General features: G+C 41.0%; 1 protein-coding gene across 1 annotated transcript in view; it reads left to right on the top strand.

Moving 5' to 3' along the window:
* LOC128022380 (forkhead box protein P4) overlaps nucleotides 1-23,056 on the top strand; it is a 118,332-nt gene that overhangs the window by 83,109 nt on the left and 12,167 nt on the right. The window contains exons 6-14 of the mRNA XM_052609876.1: nucleotides 1,937-2,090; nucleotides 6,197-6,401; nucleotides 6,641-6,736; nucleotides 9,665-9,769; nucleotides 14,945-15,032; nucleotides 17,758-17,841; nucleotides 20,455-20,656; nucleotides 20,763-20,839; nucleotides 21,137-21,238. Of these exons, the coding sequence (XP_052465836.1) occupies nucleotides 1,937-2,090; nucleotides 6,197-6,401; nucleotides 6,641-6,736; nucleotides 9,665-9,769; nucleotides 14,945-15,032; nucleotides 17,758-17,841; nucleotides 20,455-20,656; nucleotides 20,763-20,839; nucleotides 21,137-21,238 (1,113 nt within the window). The remainder of the gene's footprint in view (nucleotides 1-1,936; nucleotides 2,091-6,196; nucleotides 6,402-6,640; nucleotides 6,737-9,664; nucleotides 9,770-14,944; nucleotides 15,033-17,757; nucleotides 17,842-20,454; nucleotides 20,657-20,762; nucleotides 20,840-21,136; nucleotides 21,239-23,056) is intronic.

Here is a 23,056-nt window from a genome sequence, read left to right as displayed (position 1 = left end):
TGGCAAAAACATATGGAATTCTAGTTGATTTGTTAAACCATTCTTGAATAACATGTGAACAATATTCACATGTCAGCCAGTTGCGATTTCGTATATTCATAGATGGAATTGTTTTCATATACCGCATCAACAAAATTGATGGCTTGATCTCTGCAATGCTTGCAAATGCAATTGCTTTGACTGCAACACCTATAGGTCAACAGTAATAAACCTTTCAATCATATTACTAGTGTCTGTATTTATGCTTTTTCTGATATTTGGTCAGATGCTTACTTCCCTGCTTGCTTCTGTAGTTTTTTTTTTTTTTTAGTATAGTATTACGTTGTTAGCTTAGCAGCATGCTAATGTCAGACTATTTAAATCACTTGTGAGTTGATTCTCTTGTGTGAAGCACTATATGAGTTGCTGCCTGTTCCAAATTGTTCATTTATGAGGATTCATGATTGTTAGGATACTGTCTTTGAAGATAGTTGCATATGTCGGTAGTAGGGAACAAAGCACCTCACTAGGTTTTGGAAAGGGCCTGTGTTTTCTCTTTTCTCTGTTGATGTTGACCCATGTGGCCCTTTCCCATGGGGCCTTGTGCCCCAGGCAGAGGCCTCAAACACTTCTCTGACAGTGAGATTAAGAAACTACCTTTAATTATTTTTCTTTTTTTATTTTCCATCCCGCCTTCTACAATTTTTCTTTCTCCCCTCTACTTTTTTCGTTCCGTTATCTTGAAGAAGATAAGGCCCATCTCTCATTGGGGGGACATCAAAAAGCTTGTTGCTTGAAACAGTGGTCTGACACAGGCCAGTTCAGGAAGGAGGACATTTATCACGATGACACCAGCTGACCTTATCGGCACATGCCATGTATTCCATAGCACTCACCCTTACCCTTACACATACAAACACACACACACACAGAGAACTCTCCACATGAGTTTGTACTGGTTGCTTTATTGTTTTAAAGGTGCATGTATACTTTCAACAAGGTTTCTAAAGTACTACTCATCTTCCATTTTTTTTTTTTTTTAGGATCAGTTTTGGATCTTTTTAGAAGTCACACTGAGGCTGCATTTATTAGATAACAAATACAGTAAAAACTGTCATATTTTGAAAAATCATTACAATTTAAAATATTTTTTCCATGTTAATATATTTTAAAGTGTAGTTTTTTCTTGTGATGCATAGATGATGTTTTTGGCGGCCATTATTCCAGTTTTTAGTGTCACATGAGCCTTCAGAAATATGCTGTAAAATGCTGATTCGGTGGTCAAGAAATTTTTATTTTGATCAAATTTGAAAACAGCTGAAAAATGACTGTCTGCACACATTGAGACCTGTTTATGAAACAGAGAAAGAGGGTTGTGGAGTCACGCTTCTCAAGTTTCACAAAGCACATTTCATGCATAGTGAAAAAATACCAAGCCTTATCGTGAAATGATAAACATCTGATGTCATATAATCTGGAACTGTTCTTAACATTGTGCACAGATGTTGTTAGACACTGTTTATTGCCGTGTTAATTGCGCGCCAACCACATGCTAACAGATTGCTACACACAGGAATGAACAAGCATGCTAGCGAGCGTGTCTTTGGTGTCGGCCCTAGACCACATGGAACTGTCACTCCCAGATTAATGTGTTATCTCTTAATGCACAAGGCTTCACAGTGCACTTCGACACTTTGAACCGAGTCTAAGCATTTTGTTGTCTGCTTGTTGTCTACCGCTACAGGAAGTCCTTTAGTGATTGGAGAAGAAAATATCTCTATTCCAGGATATGTCCAATCTAAACATGTCCTGGACAAGGTTGAAGGCTTATAAAAGCCAATGCATGTCTCATCTTTTCCATCTTCTGCATCCTGCAGCTCTACAAGTCTCTTCCTCTCACTTTTCCCATTTATTTGTTTTGTTGTGTAACATGCTTTTCTCTCTCTCTAATTCTCAGCAGCAGCAGTTGGGAAATAAACAGTTGGCTTTCCAGCAGCAGCTGATTCAGATGCAACAACTACAGCAGCAACACATTTTGAATCTACAAAGACAGGGCCTGGTGAACCTACAGCCGGGACAAGGAGCAGTACCCATTCAGAGCCTGCAGCAAGGTACACATACCAGTGCAGTCACACACAGTATGCATACTTTTCTGGCAAACAAGGCTGAGGATTGACAGTTTTCCTGCAATTGTGTAAGGTGTCTGAATACTCAGTGTTTGTGAGACAGTACCTGATATACTGCATCACTGAGTTTCAATAGACGCTTTGCTATCCTGTGAGGCAAAAGGTGCTGCCCAGTGTGATTTTGGTATTATTTCTAAACTATAATATATATATATATTTTTATAAGACAATTTTAATGCAAATAATTAATGTATATCTTTAAAGGTACAAAACTCTTCCCTAGGTCTTTTAGCTGGTCAGTATTGACCACAAACATGTGACTCCGCCGAGCCCCAGGGTGAGGTGCTACAACCGCAGGCCTCTCAACCCGGTGGTCTGTCTCTTTCACAGCTCTCCTCTTGTCCTCAACAGCCAGAAAAACACCACACTCCTTTCGAGATGCCTATTAAAGGAAAGTGGAGCTCTGGAGGAAATGCAGCGTGCTAAATAAATGCAGCATCTGTGTTCATACCCATAGCTCAGGACCAGATGGCGGTCTCAGCCTGAAGCCAGACCTGTGTTCGCCGCCCACTTATTCTTCCTTAGTCAGCCCTAACCACACACACAAACACACACACACTCTAATGCTCATTCTCAGATTACCCCGCTACTACACGCACAACGTTTAATGCTAATAAAGCTGGCTGTAAAATGAATCCCTCATTCGCCTTCATCCAAAATTTGGCAGTGAGCTATCATCTCAATCTATTAGAGCGGGATGGAGCCCCCTGGAGACTAACTACAGCCATGTCCATGGACCCACATGTGAAGCTTGTTAACTTAATCAGCTCATAAAGAGATAAAAGCAAAGCTTGATTGTTGGTTTGTGGAAGGCAGTCATTTGGATAATAGGTAAAATATGCCACAAAATTCACCAGGCTTTGTGCGCAGGCTAGGAGGGGGCTTATGTGTGTGCGCCCATGAGTTTTACATGCTCCAGATGCACTTATCCTACAGAAGGAAATGGAGGTTTCGGATCATTTTTGAATGTTTTTTTATTTTTTATTTAGTTTTCCTTGTTTTGTCAAAGGGCCCTACCAAAAATGGATTTCGACTGCAAGCTGGCCTCTGTCCACCAAAATTAGACGCATCAACTTTTACAGGTTCCACAGCGGTCGTAACATTACAAGAGCTTCAACAGGACAGAACAAACAGGGAGCCGACTCAAGTTTCCATGCCAAAATCCCTGCCACTCTTGCCGATAGGGCCTCCAAAATGATCCCAGTCTTTTATTAGAGTGCTTGACTCTCATTCTCACCCATTGCTCTTGACATCTCTGATTATTTCAGTCTTAAGAAAACATAGACTCAAGATCCAGAATCCTGAGTGGGCCTACCACACACACACACATGCACACGGCTGCTTTTAGAAGAGTAGTCTGGTGGAAAAAAAAAAGAATGGGAAAGAGCAAGGAGCAAGGCAGAGGAAGGTTCGCAGATTGATGAAAATAATTTTTCACGACAGCTGTAAACTTTTGGCTTTGGCATCTTTCTGGCGTAGACCCTCACACCCACCCCACCCCCATTGCTTATGTCATTGTTTCAATGGGTCTGATGAACAATAAACTCTGGGCTCTTGGAATCCCTTCAACAAATCCTGCAACAGAGCAGAAACACGGAATTTCCCCACAATCCCTCTCTGAAAAGAAGCCCTCCATTATGACTGGCCAGCCAACCATGTGCATTCTTCTGGCTAGTCATGCTTGGCCGTAGCTGCCACTAAAAAGGATTTGTTCTCTGATCCATGGGTGGCGCCAACTGTTGTTGTTGATGTTTTCGTGTTTGTTTGGCGTGTCCAGCCATTCTCTCAGAAAGGCTAGAGTTTCAAACCCAAGTGACTTAATGCATTCGACAGACTGCTAGTCGGGATGACTTTTGGTTCTTTGTAATACTCACTTAACAGTTATAGTCTGTCTGACTCAGCTTTATGCTTTGTGATCACCATGCCAAACTTTTCTTCAATTTTATGTTTATTTTTTTTTTATCAGAATTTGTGATGTATGGAGCTAGAAGAGGGAGCAGACATTCGTTATGTTGCCTTGTGAGCAGTCTCAATGGCCATCCACTTATGAAGATTTATACTTTTAGATGGTAATCAGACAATGTAATGTAGTATGAGCTGCGGTAAAACAGTATAATAAATGCTTACGTTTTATATATTACCATTCAAAAGTTTGGGGTCAGTAATATTATATATAAGATAATATATATAAAAATTACATACATTACAATTAACAGGTAAAAAAAAATATTAAAAAAATAGTGACTAAAAAAAGTCTTACTTGAGCTTCTTTAAACTTATGCTGCATCAAAAAGAAATTCAAAAATAATGTCTGTTTCCAAGCAGGTTTCCCTAACACTCGCCTGTCATTGGTCAAGTAAACAGGTAGCCCCGTCCCAAACTCACATCATTGGCTGAGTCAGTGTTGCTATGCTAGCCTGCTCCTACTAACAGAGTAATATTTTGAAAACACCACATTGTTTATGCACGTGAGAGAAATCGACCTAACAATGGTTTACTCATAGTCTCTGAACATTAAGTAAAGTTTTAACGTCATGACACATCAGCTTCAATAAACCAAATACCAAATGCTAAATTGATCTCAATTTCAGGAACACACTCTTGTATGTAAAGCTGAGGTTGGCTTCAATGTTTTCTGTGAGGTGTGTGTGAGAGAGAAATAGAGACTATGTGGCCAACCACAGGGGAAACGCCTCACCTGGCTCTGTCTGTGTGCGACTGTGTGTGTGTTTGGAAGAAAATGAGATACAAAAACACTTCACTGTAGGTAAACCGCTCCATCTCCACCCTGTGTCCTCCCTTCCACTTCCTATATTCTGTCTGCTCTTTCACAAAAGTAGAAACTGGCAGAAATCACCTCCCTCCCTCTGTCCACAGCAACAGCGCCATGCCACCGGGCTGGCTCGGTTATTTGCAGGGTTAAAATACATCCATGGTTCTTTAGTGCTCTGTCAGGTTGTCTGTGACTAGTGAACAACAGCCTGTAGCTGCAAGTGTGGCCATACATCATTTCCTTGGCCCCAGGCCTGCTGGGAAGAGGGGGGGGGGGTGATGAAGAGAGCCAGGCCAGGCGAGGAGTTTTGTTTTGGCGGGGTCTGGGACAAGAATGCGGACGGACCAGACATAATATTTAGATTACTATTAAGTCTTTGCCATGTGAGATAGCATAGCAGGCAGTGGCTTTTCGGGAACAGTGTGCGCCAGACGAGCTTGGGTGGCCCCCCTTCTTCTTCTTCTTTTTTACACTCTCAAATCTCCCTCCCAACCTAGACCCCCTCTGCCTTTCTAAGAGACAAAAACAATCCCGAATTCAGCAAGTTTAAGGAAAAAAAAAATGCCAAGAGTGCATCTCGCCAAGATTAATTCACCCAGTGAGCTGCAGTGCCGGTCGGGACAGTGATAATTACAAATGGAGGTAGCGATGGGGATTTCTGGAGATGTTGAAATATGACAAAAACATGCTGAAATTAGTCATTTGCTTCCTTAAATTTGGATGGGTCCCTCCTTCTGCTGTCCTGTGAACTTAACAAGTTCCACTGGCATGCCCCCCCCTCCCGTAAGGAAGTGTGACACGGTGTGCGCCTGGTGTTTTATGGCTTGCCACACTAATGTCAGCGCACTGCCAGGCTTTGTGATCTCTGGGGCTGGATGCACTGCCAGCTGGCCACCGTTCAAGATGTGGTGAGGTGGAGGGGGGCTTTGGAGGTGTGATAAGGAGATATGTAGGTTTGGATGCTTTCCGAAGGAGCTCTCATCATTCAACACTGGGCTTATAGTCTTCAGCACAACAAAGATGAGAAAAACTAATAAACATACTGAAAAACTCTCTGCCTAGAAAAGGTTTCATCATATGGCACCTGTTGTTGACTCAGGGCTTTTAAAGCACCTTTTTGTGTTTGTGTTTCAATGGAGATTGTAGATTATAGCATTTACAGTTTAAGTGGTAGTTTCACTTTTCTGTCTAAGTACTTCATGATTAATGGTAATAAATAATGATTTTGGATCTCTTGCTTGCTTTCTGTCCATCACAGCCATGTGTCCCACGGACCTGCAGCAGTTGTGGAAGGATGTGGCCTGTGTTCAGAGCACAGAGGAGGCCATGAAACACGAGGGCCTCGACCTGACCACCAACAGCTCCAACACTACCTCATATTCAGCCTCCAAGGTCTCACCTCAAATTCCCCATCATCCTTTGCCAAATGGACAGAACTCTGTTCACACTCCAAAGAGAGACAGGTCAGTGGAAAATGCACAGGCATTCTTTATTGTCTACCTGATGATTTTTTTATAGTGTGTCAATGGTATGATTAATCAAAAATCAAAAATAATTGCAAAAGTGAGAAATAAATGTTATATATATAATATATATGTGTGTGTGTGGAGTGGGTGGAAAGGTTCTGTGATAATCTAAATGAGAGGTGAGCAGCTGTGTGAGACCTACTGTGGTGTACTCATACATTCTTTCCATTTTTAAGAGCAAGACTCTTTGAGTGGATCTCGTCCTTCACCAAGGAGTCCAGTGACGAGCATCTCATGCCTTATTCCAAAGGCACTTCCCTGCAGAGCACTCAGTGAGTAACACACGCATGTACTTTATGTATATACACACAGGGTTACCTATCCATCTAAATGAGGACGTAACTTAGACTGCCATTGTTCTTATATGAGGGTAGTTTATCAAACCTACTACACAGAGCTGACCCACTCTATACATACACACAAAGACACTCTTACATTATGTGTAGGGATGCACGATATTGGATTTTGGCCGATATTCGATATGCCGATATTTTCTAAATAATTTTGGCCGATGCCGATACCGATATCGATATATATACAAATATATACTGATATATTTACAAATATATACTGATATATTTAAACTTTAATTTTACTGAAGAGAAATCCATGTATCTCTTCTGTACTGATTCTACCATAAATTTATTATTTTACAAATGTAGACAGACATTCACATCTGAAAAACAGGTCAATTATTTCACTTGGAGAATATCGGTTTGGCTCATCGGCAGAAATATTCATATCGGCCGATACCGATAATGGTCATTTTAAGCTTTTATCGCCCGATACCGATGTTGTGCCGATATTATCGTGCATCCCTAATTATGTGCATTTGAAAAATGTGTTAATTTTAATATGCAAATTAAGAATAAATAAAAGAATTGTCGGACTAATAAATGTTACATTAGCAATGCTTTAGCACTTGTTTGTTTGCTTACTATACTGTCAGTTGTAAATTGTAGTTGCAACCAGTGTACATATTTTACTGTCTGCCTTCCAACTGCAGATGATTTGATAAAAATTTAATATTTATTTATCAGCATGAATCTAAAATTGTATTATTTTTATTGTATTGTTGTATTATTATTATTGTATTATTGTACCTTTTTTGAACATTTAATATTTTTGTAATTAGTTTATTTAGCTTTTTTTTTTATTATATAGTTTATATATTAATAGTGTGCATAACTATATAAATAAAAGCTCCAGCAAAAACGCTTTTAATCAACATTTTAGTTTTTTGATCAAGTTTTTAATCAAACTTTTGAGATTCGCTTATATGGTGCTGCAGTGTGTCGTTTGCAGCAGTTCTGTGGATCTTTTTATGTAATATGGCCATTTTTGCACTGGTGGGGCCTCAAAACTACAGCTACATACACCCACACACACCAGCAGCACTAACACACACCCCACCCTGTCATGCTACGCGGACATTGCTAAACAGAAAGTACAGCGCGCTATCCATCATGTTTTCTTCTAACACTGCTCTCCTAGCCTAGCACATTTCCACACAAACACACACACACACACGCAACTCAAAAGGGAAGAAAAACTGTGCGGTGAGGCTAATACATGGCACATGTGGACAGTGTGGTTGCCAGTAGTTTGTAATGTCTAGCGCTCAAGCAGCTTCTGAATTGCGTGGGCCGTCCACTGCCAGCACATCTGATGAAGAGGAGGAGGGAGAGTGTGTGTGCACGCCGCATCAGGAGGGCCTCATCTGCTAGCAAGCTGCTTTATATTAAGCAGTACTCTGATGTGGAATTGGGAAGAGTTCCCCAGACCTTCCACAAGCCACGCATCCCGCCCCCCACCCCCTTTAGCCCCCTGCCTATGCTTAGCAGCAGTCAGACACATGACGAAGGATTTTGTGGTCCCTGCACTCAACAAAAAAACAAAAAAACAAGCTACATGCTAGACCGTGGCGGCTGGCCAGGCCCGAAATGAAAAATTGCTGGATGAGACTGCTGGCGTGGGTTCGAGGCTGATCCGTTATGGGTCTCTACAGAAGCTAGGCCAGAGAGATCCGATCCAGACTTCTCGGCCACAGAGCACACAGCGGCTGTATCTCAAACGAAACAAGACCGTAGCATTTATCCCCAGGCCCCACCAGTAGGCCCTGTCAGCACATCAGCAGCCACCTTAACCGTACTCCTGCCGTTACTGAGAAACATCTGAAGTTCATCCACTTTCATTCATAATTAGATGGCGGCTCGTTGTTCCTGGCCGCATCTGAGGACATTTAAACCTGCTTCGTAGCGCAGGATGCTAATACAATGACATGCACTTACTATTGGAAGCCTGTCAGTCACTATTATGGAAAAGCTGTCGTTTTTTACATTTGCCAGGTCCTCTCGAACTGCATTTGCTCAAAGCCTTGTGGAAGACTGGCTCAAAACTATCGGCTTTCCCAGACAGGAAATGTTTCAGACTGTTTCCATTGCTTCATTGCTTTGTATTGGTCACATGTGTGTGAGGCTACCATGCTGACTGCCTGAAAAAAATTGCAATAAAATCTTGACACCAATGGGTTGTTATGATTAAGCAAGCTGGTGTTTAGATGTTAAATATATATAGTACAGACCAAAAGTTTGGACACACCTTCTCATTCAAAGAGTTTTTTTTTTTTTTTTTCATGACTACGAAATTTGTAGTTTCACACTAAAGGCATTAAAACCATGTGGAATTATATACATAACAAAAAAGTGTGAAATGACTGAAAATATGTCATATTCTAGGTTCTTCAAAGTAGCCACCTTTTGCTTTGATTACTGCTTTGCACACTCTTGGCATTCTCTTGATGAGCTTCAAGAGGTAGTCACCTGAAATGGTCTTCCAACAGTCTTGAAGGAGTTCCCCGAGAGATGCTTAGCACTTGTTGGCCCTTTTGCCTTCAGTCTGCGGTCCAGCTCACCCCTAAACCATCTCGATTGGGTTCAGGTCCGGTGACTGTGGAGGCCAGGTCATCTGGCGCAGCACCCCATCACTCTCCTTCTTGGTCAAATAAAGAAGGAAATAAAGAAAATAAATGAAAATAAAGAAAACTCTTTGAATGAGAAGCTGTGTCCAAACTTTTGGTCTGTACTGTATATATATATATATATAATATCTAAACTCTCCTACCACTTACAGTATGTCAAGGTTTAGTGTGATGTAACCATTTATAGTTTGACTAACTAGATTTTTTTTGACACTTTCAGCTCAACCCACGAGGAACACACGGCCTCCCACCCACTCTACGGACACGGCGAGTGCAAGTGGCCTGGCTGTGAAGCGCTTTGCGAGGACATGGGCCAATTCATCAAGTGAGTGACAGCTGTCCATCAAATCCACTTCACGCTAAATTCATGTCAAAGCTCGTAACTTGCATAAACCTCCGCCCCGAGCAACAAAGCATTCATCATTGCCTGCTGCGTCCCACAGAACAAGTCTCTGGCTGTTAACGTTACCCTACCTCAGTGTGCATTCATCCTTTTTCCGATGAGCTGGCAGATCACTTGTAAACGAAAGGCCTTCTCTTGTGCTGAAGTGAGTGTGGGGATGAGAGGAAAGGCAATAAGAAAGCCAGGCGACTGACAACCGTGTTCAGGTGTGATGTTTGAACAGACAAGAGACGAATGAATTCCACAGGGAGATGGGGGGTGCAAGGTTATTGCTGGAGAGAGCGTGAGACATTCTCCAATGCTGTGGGACTGTACTGGTGTATGGAAAAAAGAGAGCTAACACTTGATAGACAGGTATTTCAGTCACTGAACACAATCAAAGTAATTTGTCCAAAGTTAAATGGATGGACAAACCTTTTAGATTCATCAAAGAATCCTAAAATCCTGTTGTTAGAAAAACTTTCTGAAAGATCATATTATGGCACTGAAGACTGGAGTAATGGCTTCTCAATAAATTCAGCTTTGTTGAAATTATTTTAAATGTAAAACATTTCACAATATTATAGATTGATCAAACAAATGCAGTATTGGTGAGCATAATCTCTTTTTTTCATCACACTTGCTACAAAGCAGGTCCCAAACTACTAATACTACAGTATTAGTATTAGTTACTAAAGTATTACTTAAACTACAAGTTGATGCACTAAAGGTAAACTGACTTTTCATACCTTTTGGGTCTGTTAATCTCTGAATTCATACTATGGCAGTGTGCAATAACTCAATAATTGAGCTGTATGGACTTTTTTTCCCAAAAGCATAAAAATACTTGTGCACAGGAAGCTAGTTCACACATACCCTGAAAGTTACCATATAGACAGATGTTCTGTACTCTTCCTGTTGACCTGTTGTGTGTGTGTGTGTGTGTGTGTGTCTGATCAGGTAGCTGCCCACAGCTCTTCGATGCTGTCAGAGGCCGATTAACTCCCTGCTCCCATAATTCCGCCTCTCCATCCCTGAGCGCTTCACTGCTGGGTCAAGCAAATTGTTTTCACGCTTCGTTAGTGGTTTACTTAATTAGCTCATTTACAATTAGAAGCTTTTGTTTCTTGGATACAAGCAAAGACATCAAAAGGAGGCTCCCTCCCCTCCTCTATCTCCCATTTCCCAATCTCCTTTCTTCTCACCATCTCTTTTCTTTGCGCTTGTGTTTGCCAGTTTGGGGTCTTTAGGGACGCTGGGGGGCCGAGAGGAGATAAAGAGAGGAAGAGATCAGACAGGGAAGGCGATGTAAACAGACCAATTGTCTCTGTGTGTTAAAATAATGAGACTTCACAGTGGAAAGTCCTGACATGTCCGCCTGTCACAGGGGTGCGAGCCAGACTGTTACTGCTGCCATTGTCCCAGCGGACTCCAAACTTCGCAATGCACGTTCTCTCTACTGTTTATTTTCTCTCTCTCAAAACACCTCCTTTGATTTCTGGCAAGTCAACGATGTCTCTTACAGTAGCCGGGAGTTCTTGTCCGTTAATGAGTGGCGGTCACATCCCTGTGTGTTTATTTCCTTTGACGAGATGTTCGGCCCTCACATTGTCTTTTGACTCCAGAGCTGTGCTTCCTCGAGGGGACTGCTGTATTGACAGGCCGGAAAGATGTGTATGTAAATTTCCTTCGAGAGATGACGGGGGAGAAGAGCGTTCGGTGCACGCGGGAGGGAGCGGGAAGCATGTATGATGGTTGCTGACATGCACATCAAAGAGCCGGAGAGTCTGGGAAAGTTTTAAGAGTAAAGCTGTTGTTTGGTTGCACGGTATCTCATTTCACATAGCCTCGGGGCAAGCGGAGAAGGGGGGAGAGGACGCGAGATAAGAAGGGAGGGGGTGACAGAGATTGCCCTCAGTGCCGTGCACCATGGCCGAGTCAGAACACTTTAGTCATCGCTAAAGACAGGAAGAGAGGAGTCTCTCTCTCTCTCCTTCTGTTCTTTTTGTCTGTTCTATAGCCCCATCTGGCAGCCTGCCACTCATAGAAGGAAATGAGGCCCACATGGAATCGGTGCCCGCTGAACAAGCGCCCGCCATTCACAAAGCTCTACACATTGCCCTTGCCCCATGCATGTTCAGTTTGGGTAATTTAATAAAGCTTTCAGCTTCCAATAAGGGGACGTTCACACAGAATGTGTGCTTTTTTAAAATGTTTGGTCTATCTAAACACATAGTAGATGGATGTATTTGATCATCACGCAATAGTTTCCCCTCGCCTCTTTTGATTGGTCCAGTGTTTTGAAATTAACCTTGATGTGTTGGCATGCATGTCAAAAGTGAACTTCTTAGGGTTAGGCACTTTGTATCTTGTGGTACTCATGCATGAGACACAGAAGCAGCGAGACATGGTCAATGGTCTAAAATATCCATCTAGCAAATGTTAATTAGAATAACTATTAAAAAGAAGTGCAATTTAACACAAAAAACATGTCCGGTATGAACTACTAAGAGTGTAATACTCTCAGCACTTTTTAACACCATTTTAGAATTTTTACAAATCCTTTTCACGGAAATCAGTGCAAGAAATGCTGAAAACTTTTCATCCCCAGATGAAATCTCTCTCCTGTTTTCTCTTTTGTTTTGGCTACAGTAGTAGTGTGAGAGTGATAAAACGCTCATTCACTTTTAAATTAAATTTTCACTCTCAGTCTGAGCTCTTTAATGATGTTCAGTTTTCTCTGGCATGCCAGGGCGAAATGTGGTAGAGTACTCAAGCCCTTTGTCGGGCTGGCTTGTGACTTTTTTTTTGTGACCGTTGTAAATGCTCCTCAAATCCCTGTCGGGGTGCAGGGAGTAAACACTGCTTCATTGTCGGGTCTCTCGGAAAAACGCTGCTACTGTTTATTATAAGCCATAAAACTTGTGGTCTGTTCCTTTATTCAGAAAAAGAGAGACGGGGTGCAGAGGGGCAGAGGGAGAGTAAGATGAGATCATGTTTTTGTTATTATCATCATGTGCTTGCGGGGAAAAAATGTCTATCTGCGCCTGGATTAGTCGAGTGGGTGACATCATTCTTTTTGTTTAATTTCTCATGAGAGAGCAAATGCGCACCCCTCTTTTCCTTCAGTCGGACACTCAAAACGGTTGTGGCATGTGGCCGGTGTTGTGGAGATAAAGCAGGCCAGGATCATGAGGCTGAGTGTATTGCGACGGTTAAGATTCTGCTGCTCACACACTTCCGTTTGTCGCTCTCCCGCCGCGTGGGACCAAATCACACTGGGCTGCTCACGACAATGAGGAGCTCGCTTAAAAATTCTGGAATTCCCTCACAAATAAAGGTATCAGATGAGATTGACTGCACCAATATTAAAATTACAGCTGATAAGCTAAACTGAGGATTGGCTAATAACTGAGAATTGGCTGATATTAATTTTTTTTCTCCTAAATAAATATAAAACTAAAACCTAAAACCATGCGATTTAAATGCTACAAGTGAATTTATGCATACTCATTTTGAGATTAATGATTGCATTTATTAGTGTTATTAAATTATTAATATTTTCAAAGATGAAATATCTAATCTAATCTAACTTTCAAATAAAAAGTCTAATATAGCCAGTATGGTACCGGTATATTGTGCATCCCTAGATTCTATTTTTTAGTCTTAAAGAAATAAATAAAGTATTCCTCTGGAAGATTTTGCTTTACAACTCCTCTAGAAAGGGAGCATTGTGGATATTCTACTTATATCTTCTATAATGTGCTCCTCTGACCCCTGACCTCGGAGTCATTAAAGCTCACCAGGTGTGAGGTTAGAAGGTGGGAGGGGCTCCTACACACCTGGGGAGATGAATGACATCATCGCGCAAATGCCTGATGACATCATCTTTGGATATAGGGATGTTTAATGGATTGTAGAATTGTGTTTATATGTGTGCAGGGGATCATTTGTGTGATTTCAAGTGTGGGAAAGCTGTAAATACAATGTGTGGGATGAGACAGATTGCGTAAAGGAATTATCCCAAATTACAGACCCCAGAGTCCATCTTTGTGACCTTTCTGAAACCGTCCCTTTAAGTTCTTACTTTTCTCGTTTGATTTTGCGTTCTCATTTGTTTCTCAGCCCTGCATCATCTGTTTGTTTTGTTGTGTTCTGCAGGTTTGTTTTGGATTGCCTCATAAAGAAAACATGAATAACTAAGGGCAGAGCTCACCCATCTGAAGCTGTGTTTGATGAGTAAAACAAATGAAGTCATCTCCAGGTGTTTTTTTCCCTCCTTTTTAACTCCCACTCAGAGTTCATGGCCTGCGGCACTTTCTGATAAAAAACTAAACCATTTCCAAAATAATATCCCACTCCAGCTGCATTTCAACTGAATAACAGAGACATTAGGACACTTATTCAGGCCTAATATAGAAAGACATTCATGTCTAATGTTGTTTTTATCTCTTTCAATGAGTGGAAATAAATTCAAATACTTTTTATTTCTCAAAAATACAGTTATATGACACACCATATGACGATCTCCTTGACGGAAAACCTCTCTTTCCACATCTTTCATGTCCTAAAATTTTTTTTATTTTCTAGTGAGAGGAAATTGATTTTTATACGCCTGGTTAAAAGTGTTTTCTCGAATGGAAATCCACTATTGTTGGGGGTTTCCTCTGAGAGGGCCGTTGTGATCCCGAGAGCATTCCATTAAATGTTTCTTCTCCAAACTGAAAAAAAAAAAAAAACTGTTATCTGTGCTCGTATTTTGATGTGGTTATTTGTTTATGTGAAGTCATGGTTTGACCCTGCAACTGAATCTCTGATGCACCGGTGACCTTTGTATTTGGATATAAGTGTGTGTGTGTGTCGTCAGGACGTGACGCCCGGGCATGTAGTGTTGACACTGTAGCATACACGGCACAAACTGCGAGACAATCCCAAAAGGCTGGGACACAGTATGTGTGTGTGCACTGTATTAGGCAGGTCAGCGACACAGTTTGTGGCAGATGGTCCAAATATGCTTACAGATCTCTCTCTGGGAGTTTAGATAGGGTCGCGGATTGATCTAGTAGACTGCGTATCAGAATATGTCATCACATGTTTGCGTTTTTCTCTCTCTCTCAGGCACCTGAACAGTGAACACGCCCTGGATGATCGCAGTACGGCCCAGTGCAGGGTCCAGATGCAGGTCGTTCAACAGCTGGAGATACAGGTGGGACGCTCGAACAAACGCAAAATCAACATTTCTCTGGAAATCTTGCAAACGCAATATCCAAGCTGCCTGACTACCTCTCTTCCTGCGTTTTCATTTACATTTATGCATTGCCAAGTGCTTTATTCGAAGCGAGTGCATTCAGTGTATACGTTTTGGCCTTGTAATTATGTTGCAGAATTGAGTCATCAGTCTCAACTTTAGAGGATCAAGGCCCGAATGTGTTTTTACCAATATGGTGTATCAATGCTGTGATTCACATACAAAACACGCTCTTGACCAGCTGGCATGATTTTCTGCCCATTGCATGCCACGTGAGTTGATAGAGACGTAACTGGAGCTCGTAAAAGGATGGAATTATAAATAATTTACAATATAAATAAATTTATATAATTAAAAAATCTAAATAATACATTTAATAAGATGCAAAAATAATAAACCCCTGGTCAAATTTGATGAGGTTGATGATGTTTTATTGTCCGTGTGAGTAATTTGTTTAGATGTAGAGACTGTCAGAAGAGTGTCTAGTGACCGTTAGGATTGGCAGACACTGACAGGACATCAGTCAGGCACATTAGGTTGCATTGAAGAGACTGTTAGCTATGGGGGAGCTGCTCGCCCTTCTCAAACACGCCAAAGTAAAACGCAGGGCAACTAACCTTACTGCGCCCGCAGCTGTGAAATTCCTCTGCTTTTGGTGCTGTAAATCAACACCGCTTACAAAAAACACGTCTCCTGGACTGGCTTACAATGAGACGGGCACTTCAGACCCTCCAGCTTTACATGGCAGAACAACTTCTCATCATCACTTCCGGTCCGACAGACCTGGTAATTGGTCAGCTTCTCTTTTCTTTCCACACCACCTCCCCTCCACGTCCTCCATCTCGTCTCATTCCCAAAAATAAACCCCTCACAACAAAGCTCTTTCAAAAAACACTGCCCTGCCAGGCACGCAGGCAGCAAGCTCACTTTGTGGCCCGCAAAGAGCGTTTAAACACGTGTCCAGATCGATGCAGGGGTGATGAGAAGTGACAAGAGAGTCAGTCCACGTCCAAGAGGATTTCCTTTCACGTCTACCTCCGTCCTGTCTCTTACTCTGCCCCCGACTCCCCCACCGCCCCAGTGCCAGCCCAGACCAACCAGATCGACCCTTCGCCAACCTGCCGTCTCTCCCAGAATACCAGCTCAGTTTTTCCACTCTTTTTATTTACAGGCTGACCAGCATGGCACAGCCCCTCATTAAACACACATATCAGTTAATGGGTGAATAAACAGCCCAGATCTGTGGATGACTTTAGCAACACTGGGCACAGCCACAGAGCACTAGCACAACACATTATGGGGGAAGTCGTGGCCTAATGGTTAGAGGGTTGGACTCCCAATCGAAGGGTTGTGGGTTCTAGTCTCGGGCCGGACGGAATTGTGGGTGGGGGTAGTGCATGAACAGCTCTCTCTCCACCTTCAATACCACGACTTAGGTGCCCTTGAGCAAGGCATCGAACCCCCAACTGCTCCCCGGGCGCCGCAGCATAAATGGCTGCCCACTGCTCCGGGTGTGTGCTCACAGTGTGTGTGTGTGTTCACTGCTCTGTGTGTGTGCATTTCGGATGGGTTAAATGCAGAGCACAAATTCTGAGTATGGGTCACCATACTTGGCTGAATGTCACTTCACTTTCACTTTCACTTTCACTTTCACAAAAACAGTCTAATCACAGCCTGAGGTTGATTTTTAGCAATCACATCTGATTAAAAAAACAGACTAGTTAGTATGTGGTATTAGGCAGTGACGTTTGCTAAGGCCACCATCATTATTGCCATGGCTCATATTTGACCACCCAGAAATCTTAGCATCACCTAGCAATGTCCAGCAACTTTTAGTGCTTTTTAGTGTATGGTGCCAGTCTTGGAGTGTTCTGAGGCAGTTTGGCGCCCCCTGATTAAGAGAGTGGACTCTTCCTCTAAATGGCAATAAGAAAGTCAAACGAGGACGAGTGTGGTTACAGGGCAAGTGTCTCTGAATGAGACGTAGCAATGGAGAGAAAGAGGGAGAGGGGAAGAAGAATGGTGAGAGAGATGTTTTCTCCCAGAGGTATCAAGAGCTGTGATACAGCATGTCAACATCCCTGTGAGCTGACTCAGTAAACAGGCAGAATGCTAAATTATCCTCAGAATATCTAAAGTCACTCTTTCCTCCCCTCTACGGCGCCCACAAGTGCCCCACACACTATGACGACATTATACAAATACATCTGTACAGAAAAACTGTACAAAACAACATACATAAATTAAGGAAAATGAGACACAATATTTTTAGATATTAAGAAGATAACTTAAACTTAAAGTTAAGAAAATGTTTCATTTTCATTTTTTTATTATTATTGCATTGTACTATTTTTGAATTTATAGATATTTTTACACAATAAATCTTTGATTGTTTGTTTTTACATTAGCATAATAAGTTTATTAATATCGTAACAGTATTTTTGGTATAATATATTTTCTTTTCATTTTTATATGATCATTTATTGTTTTATCAGCAATAAGGGTATTGCTGTGTTAGGTAGGTTGGTTGGATGGCTTACTTACCTACAAATGGCTTACTTATAGTTGTGATAGCTGGAAAAATGAAAATTAAAAACATTTTACCTTTTACATATTTGGTTTTATGTAAGAAAACAGCTTTTTTAATTATTATTAAATATGTGTATATGTGTGTGTTTTCTAGCTGGCCAAAGAGAGCGAGCGTCTGCAGGCAATGATGACCCACCTGCACATGCGTCCATCAGAGCCAAAGCCTTTCAACCAACCTGTAAGTTTATAACTTTCAACTTCTACCATCTCATTCTTACTTCCTCTGTTTTGCTCCCATGTCTTTCTGTATTTTTTGCATGAGAAGTAACTGTTCGGCACACAGTGTGATCAATGAATCAAATGTGTGAGGCACTAAAGAGCGCTCTCTGTTGGAGAACGGAGGAAGTTCTGGTTTCTTATCTGGCGTTATCTCTGTGTGTGTGTGTGTGTGTTTGCTTGGATTGTATTCATAGAGAGCAGCTAAACTCTGTAGTCTCAATACAGACTCATACGTTTACCTGTTAATCTTATCCTTGCGCTTTACAAAAGTAATGAATCACTTATTCAAGCAAGCCATTACGCACCTTCAACTCAAGTGTGATGATGGATTCTTATAGATCGAGTTCTCTTCGTAGCAGCTGGTCTGTTTTCCTCCAATTCACTTTAGAGGAGTGTTTGTGTACTTAAAGATGCTTGTATTTATGCCACAGTATAAATGAAAGTGAGTGTTTTGGCCTAGACTTACTAGATATTCCACAATGCTTCATCATCCGCAGCCATCACAATGCGTTTCTCCCTCAAGCCACCAGCTGCCTGTGCAATTATTAGGAATCTAATGAATATTTCATGCTGAGATTGATGAGGAGTCTTATTAAAATACGAAGATGTTGAAATTAATTGTCAATTAGAAGTGGAGTGTCTTAATTTGAGGGGATATAAATGAAGGCGGAGGGCGAAAGTAGGCCGCGTCTCCTGTTTGGAGACAAATTCTACAGATCAGCTGCCATTAGACGGTAATGGGAAACAGCGACTGGGCCGGGCCGAGCAACCTAGACGAGAACGAGGGAAAGAGAGAATGACAGAATTATAATTGTGAGTGTGATCAAGAGAAAGAATTAGCATTAAGTGGTAAGGGTGAGCATTAGGGCGAAGATTAGCACAAACCCGTGTGTGGCATTGACCGCTATTAAGATCGCTGGGTGGTTGGCACAGCAAACTGGCACGGCTCCAGTGTTAATTAAGTACCTGTTAAACCATTTTACTCCCCTAATTACTGGAGATGGGCCAGGTTGGCTCCTGTGGCAATGAGAATGGAGAGAATAGAGGGCTGGCGCTGTTTAATTCGCCATATTAGCTTCAACCCCGCTACGCCCGCCCCTCCTCTCACTCGCTCTATCTCTCGCTGCTCACACGTGCACATGATGGTTTTAATTAGAGCAAAACAAGCAACCCTGAAAAAGACTCCCTAAGCGATGGGGAAAGCTGTTTCCTTGTGCTCCTTGCACGCCGAAGCTAATTGGGCAGAACAGGGCCACAATGATGGCGGGTAACCGCAAGCGTTGTTTGTTGCCAGATTGTTGTTTTACCCCCTCCTACCATGTATCGCTTTGTTTTGCTCCTCTTGTGTGGCTTTAATTGCAGACACTGTGTCACAGAGGAGCCTCGTTTGTGTGCGCGCGCCCGCCCGCCCGCTTGTGTCTGAGAAACATGATTTGCGGGGTGCTTTGTTTGAATTTCACCGGGTGAATGGGATCATCTTGTAATGGAGTCACTGTGCCAACTGCTTTTGGCATGGATGTGCTGGCAAGGATCGCAGGATGTATCTCACAGCAGGAGACCAATGACAATTTGAAGATGATTATATTTCCTGGTTGGTAATTGCAATGCTGGAGATTACTGTACACCATGAAGATGATGTGAATTAGAATCAAGGCTGCGCTGAGGCATTATGTGTGCCAAATAGAGGGAGAAAAACATTTATGTTTTGTGCTGTCATGGTTTTGTGCTATTTATGGTATTATGCATGGATATATTAATGTATATTTTTGTAAACAGAAAAAACAAGATAATAGAAGTAAACATTTAATATCATGTATCAAATGCAATACAATATTTACTCTTTCCGAACATATATATGTATGTTTTATATATATATATATATATATATATATATATATATATATATATATATATATATATATATATATATATATATATATATATATATATATATATAACTACAAATATGGTTATAAATATGGTGTGATTATTTATTGTATATTATTTACAATAAGATATTCATTCAAATATTGCATATTATAATATTATAAATATTGTATTTAGAATATGTATTTTAAAATATTTAATAATATTAATAATAATTATTATTATAAGTAATAACAACTTTCTTGTAATTGGATAATAAATATTTAGACTTTTTGAGTGAATTTTGATGTTGTGTACAGTATGTCTCGTTTATAATGCTACAAAATATTTGTGTTCTTTTGAACCTATCAAAGAATCCTGAAAAAATAAAAAAATTAAAATAAATGTGTCATGGTTTTCACAGCACAGCTTGTTGCAGCACAACTGTTTTTAATTGTTTTTAGCATCAAATCAGCTTATCAAAATGATTTCTAAAGAATCATGTGACTCAAAAAATGGGAAAAATAGCTTCGCCATCACAGGAATAAATTACATTTTGAAATACATTAAAAAAGAAAAACAATTATTTTAAATTGTAATAATATTTTACAATATTAAAATATATAAAATCCTAGCGACCCCAAACTCATTTTGAATGGTCATTTTTAGTGTATACAAGTTTTCAATTATGTTTCCTCCCTCACAGTTGAACCTGGCCTCCAGTGTGTCGCTGTCAAAAAGAGAAAGTGAGGGGTTTCCTGAGGGCTTGCCTCATCCCCCCACCTCTGCCGCAACTCCCATCACCCCCATGAGGCAGGGACCCTCCGTCATCAGCTCCTCCAGCCTGCACGGAGTCGGGCCCATCCGTCGGCGCAACTCCGACAAGTTCTGCACCCCCATCGCTTCAGGTGAGTGTCCCTCCATACAAATTCATCATAACTCTACAAATCGACTTCTACAGCACTGAAATACGTATGAAATAATTATGGCTGATTTTGTGTCCGTCTGTTACAGAACTTGCACAGAATTGTGAATTCTACAAAAACGCTGATGTCAGGCCTCCATTCACCTACGCCTCCCTCATACGACACGTAAGTCCGCCTGTATGTGTGTGTGTGTGTGTGTGTGTGCTGTAGAGATCTGGACTGTGCGCTCTTGCTCCAGTACACTTGAGCAAAGTTCAAAGGTGTGTGCTGGTAACTAAGGATTTATGCGCATCTCTTAGCTCAGTGTCAGTCATGCTGAAACGCTCAGCACTATCCATAATGCACTACCTGGCCGTCTGGAAACAGTCCATCAGCTAATGTCTCACTAATAGCAGCCATTTGAATCACCTCTTGACACTTGCTCACTTTCTCTCTTCCGTTCTCTTGGCTTTATTCAACCAGGCCATTCTGGAAACCCCTGACCGACAGCTGACTCTAAACGAGATCTATAACTGGTTTACACGAATGTTCGCCTATTTCAGGAGAAACACAGCAACATGGAAGGTAATGTCCCGTTAAGTGAAAAAGTCAATTCATTTTGCACCATAGACGTCTATAATACTCAAAGTAATACTTGTTAGCAGTCCTTTTCATCGCGATGGCAGGTTCTTGACTAACGCAGGACCCACCTGAAGTATTATACACACTACCGTTGAAAAGTAGTATTTTTTAAAGATATTACGAATTTTTTCAGCATTTCAGCAAACTTGTACTTTAGAATGAAAGTGTAAATTTAGTTGTTTATATATTGCTTGCAAAAATCAAGACATTAATCATAGACATTTGCCAACCAGCTTAACCCTGACCCGTGGTTCTGCACCACTAAAGCCAAGTGAATTTTTGACCACCAAAAACTAGTAAATGAAACTCATTTGAACTAAAATTGAAATATTGTTCTGAAGTTAATTGATGTTTTTAATTTTTATGACTTGTGTTAGACTTTTTTGTTTTGTCTTTATATACATGCATTTTTGTTGTTAAATACTGAACAGTTTATTCAAGTATTTAAACATTTCGCAAAGTTTTGCCAGTAAACTCTGTCATGGCAACTGGCCTCTGTATCCTAAGTTATCGGAAACTCCCAGTCTACAGCGATCACAATGTTTAGAAGCTCTGGCTAGTCCATGCTTGCCTCCTGGCATTGAGGCAGAAGGGCTTCTTCTTTTATAAGTCTTTCAGAGATAAAACAGAGCAACAGATGCAGCCCATTGTTCAACATGACCCAAACGACAATAAATCCTCCCTTCTTGCCAAGGGGTTACAGCGGGTACAACAGAGATATGGCCTTCTGTAGAGCTCCAATAACACTGAGATTATTAATGATGCCTGGCATCACACAGACATCCCCAGATCTGTTTTTCTTAGTTTAGTTTTTTTTTTTTTTTTTTTTTTTTTTGTCCTGATGTGCTCTCCTTATTGTTTTGAATGTGTTACATGGCGTCGGCCTGCCTAATGGGTGTTTGGTAGGTGGGAACAGGAAGTTCAAGTCTGACTCATTCAAGTCTGCTTCCTTTGCACTATGTGCTATAACTTTCACTAAAAAGCGTCAAAAGACTCCCCAAATTCAGTGATGCATTACACAGTCTTTGCATAGTCAAATGGCTGCCTGCTGTGTTTGCGCATGTGTATGCATATACCAGCACAGCCTGTGTTTTATCAGTCCATGTGTTTTATCAGTTACAATGCTACGTGCCGTAGCATTGTAACTCTTATCAGACAGTTTCATTTGTACCGGTTGATTAGCATGTGCCCCACTGGTCCACAGCCAGTTCTGTATCAGCTCCGCATCTTCTGACCGGCTCCGACATGCAGCACTCCACTGGATCCCGCCACAGGAGCGCAGCTCTCCCCTGAACACAGTACCTAAGCTTTGATGTCCAGTCAGCTGCTTTAACCACATGACACTCAGCTTCGAGCTGATACTAGACGTGTTGCATGTGCACATCTCGTTGTAGTATCATAATAAGATAAAGACAACACTTCAAGTCGAGACAACGTTATTTAAAAAGCACATTTAAAAAACAGCAGTTAAAAGCTGTATAGTTAAAGACCAAAATTTTAAGACTTAATAGGAGAAAAGGGAATTAATAATAATAATAATAAATATTATTAATATTCTACATATTTCTAAATAATACAAACTATTAAATATTAATAATAAAAATATTACAAAATAGTATATTATATAATAAAACAACAATTAAAACTTAATACTAATAACAATAATCAACTCTTACTCAATAACTGTTTAACTTGGTTAAGATGTTTAAGTTTGTTCCCAATTTAACATGTTTATGTTTAACATTTTTAATCATCTAAACA

This window comes from Carassius gibelio, chromosome A11, assembly GCF_023724105.1.
Source record: "Carassius gibelio isolate Cgi1373 ecotype wild population from Czech Republic chromosome A11, carGib1.2-hapl.c, whole genome shotgun sequence".
In the NCBI taxonomy this organism is placed as follows: Eukaryota; Metazoa; Chordata; class Actinopteri; order Cypriniformes; family Cyprinidae; genus Carassius; species Carassius gibelio.
This window is presented reverse-complemented; position numbering and strand designations above follow the sequence as displayed.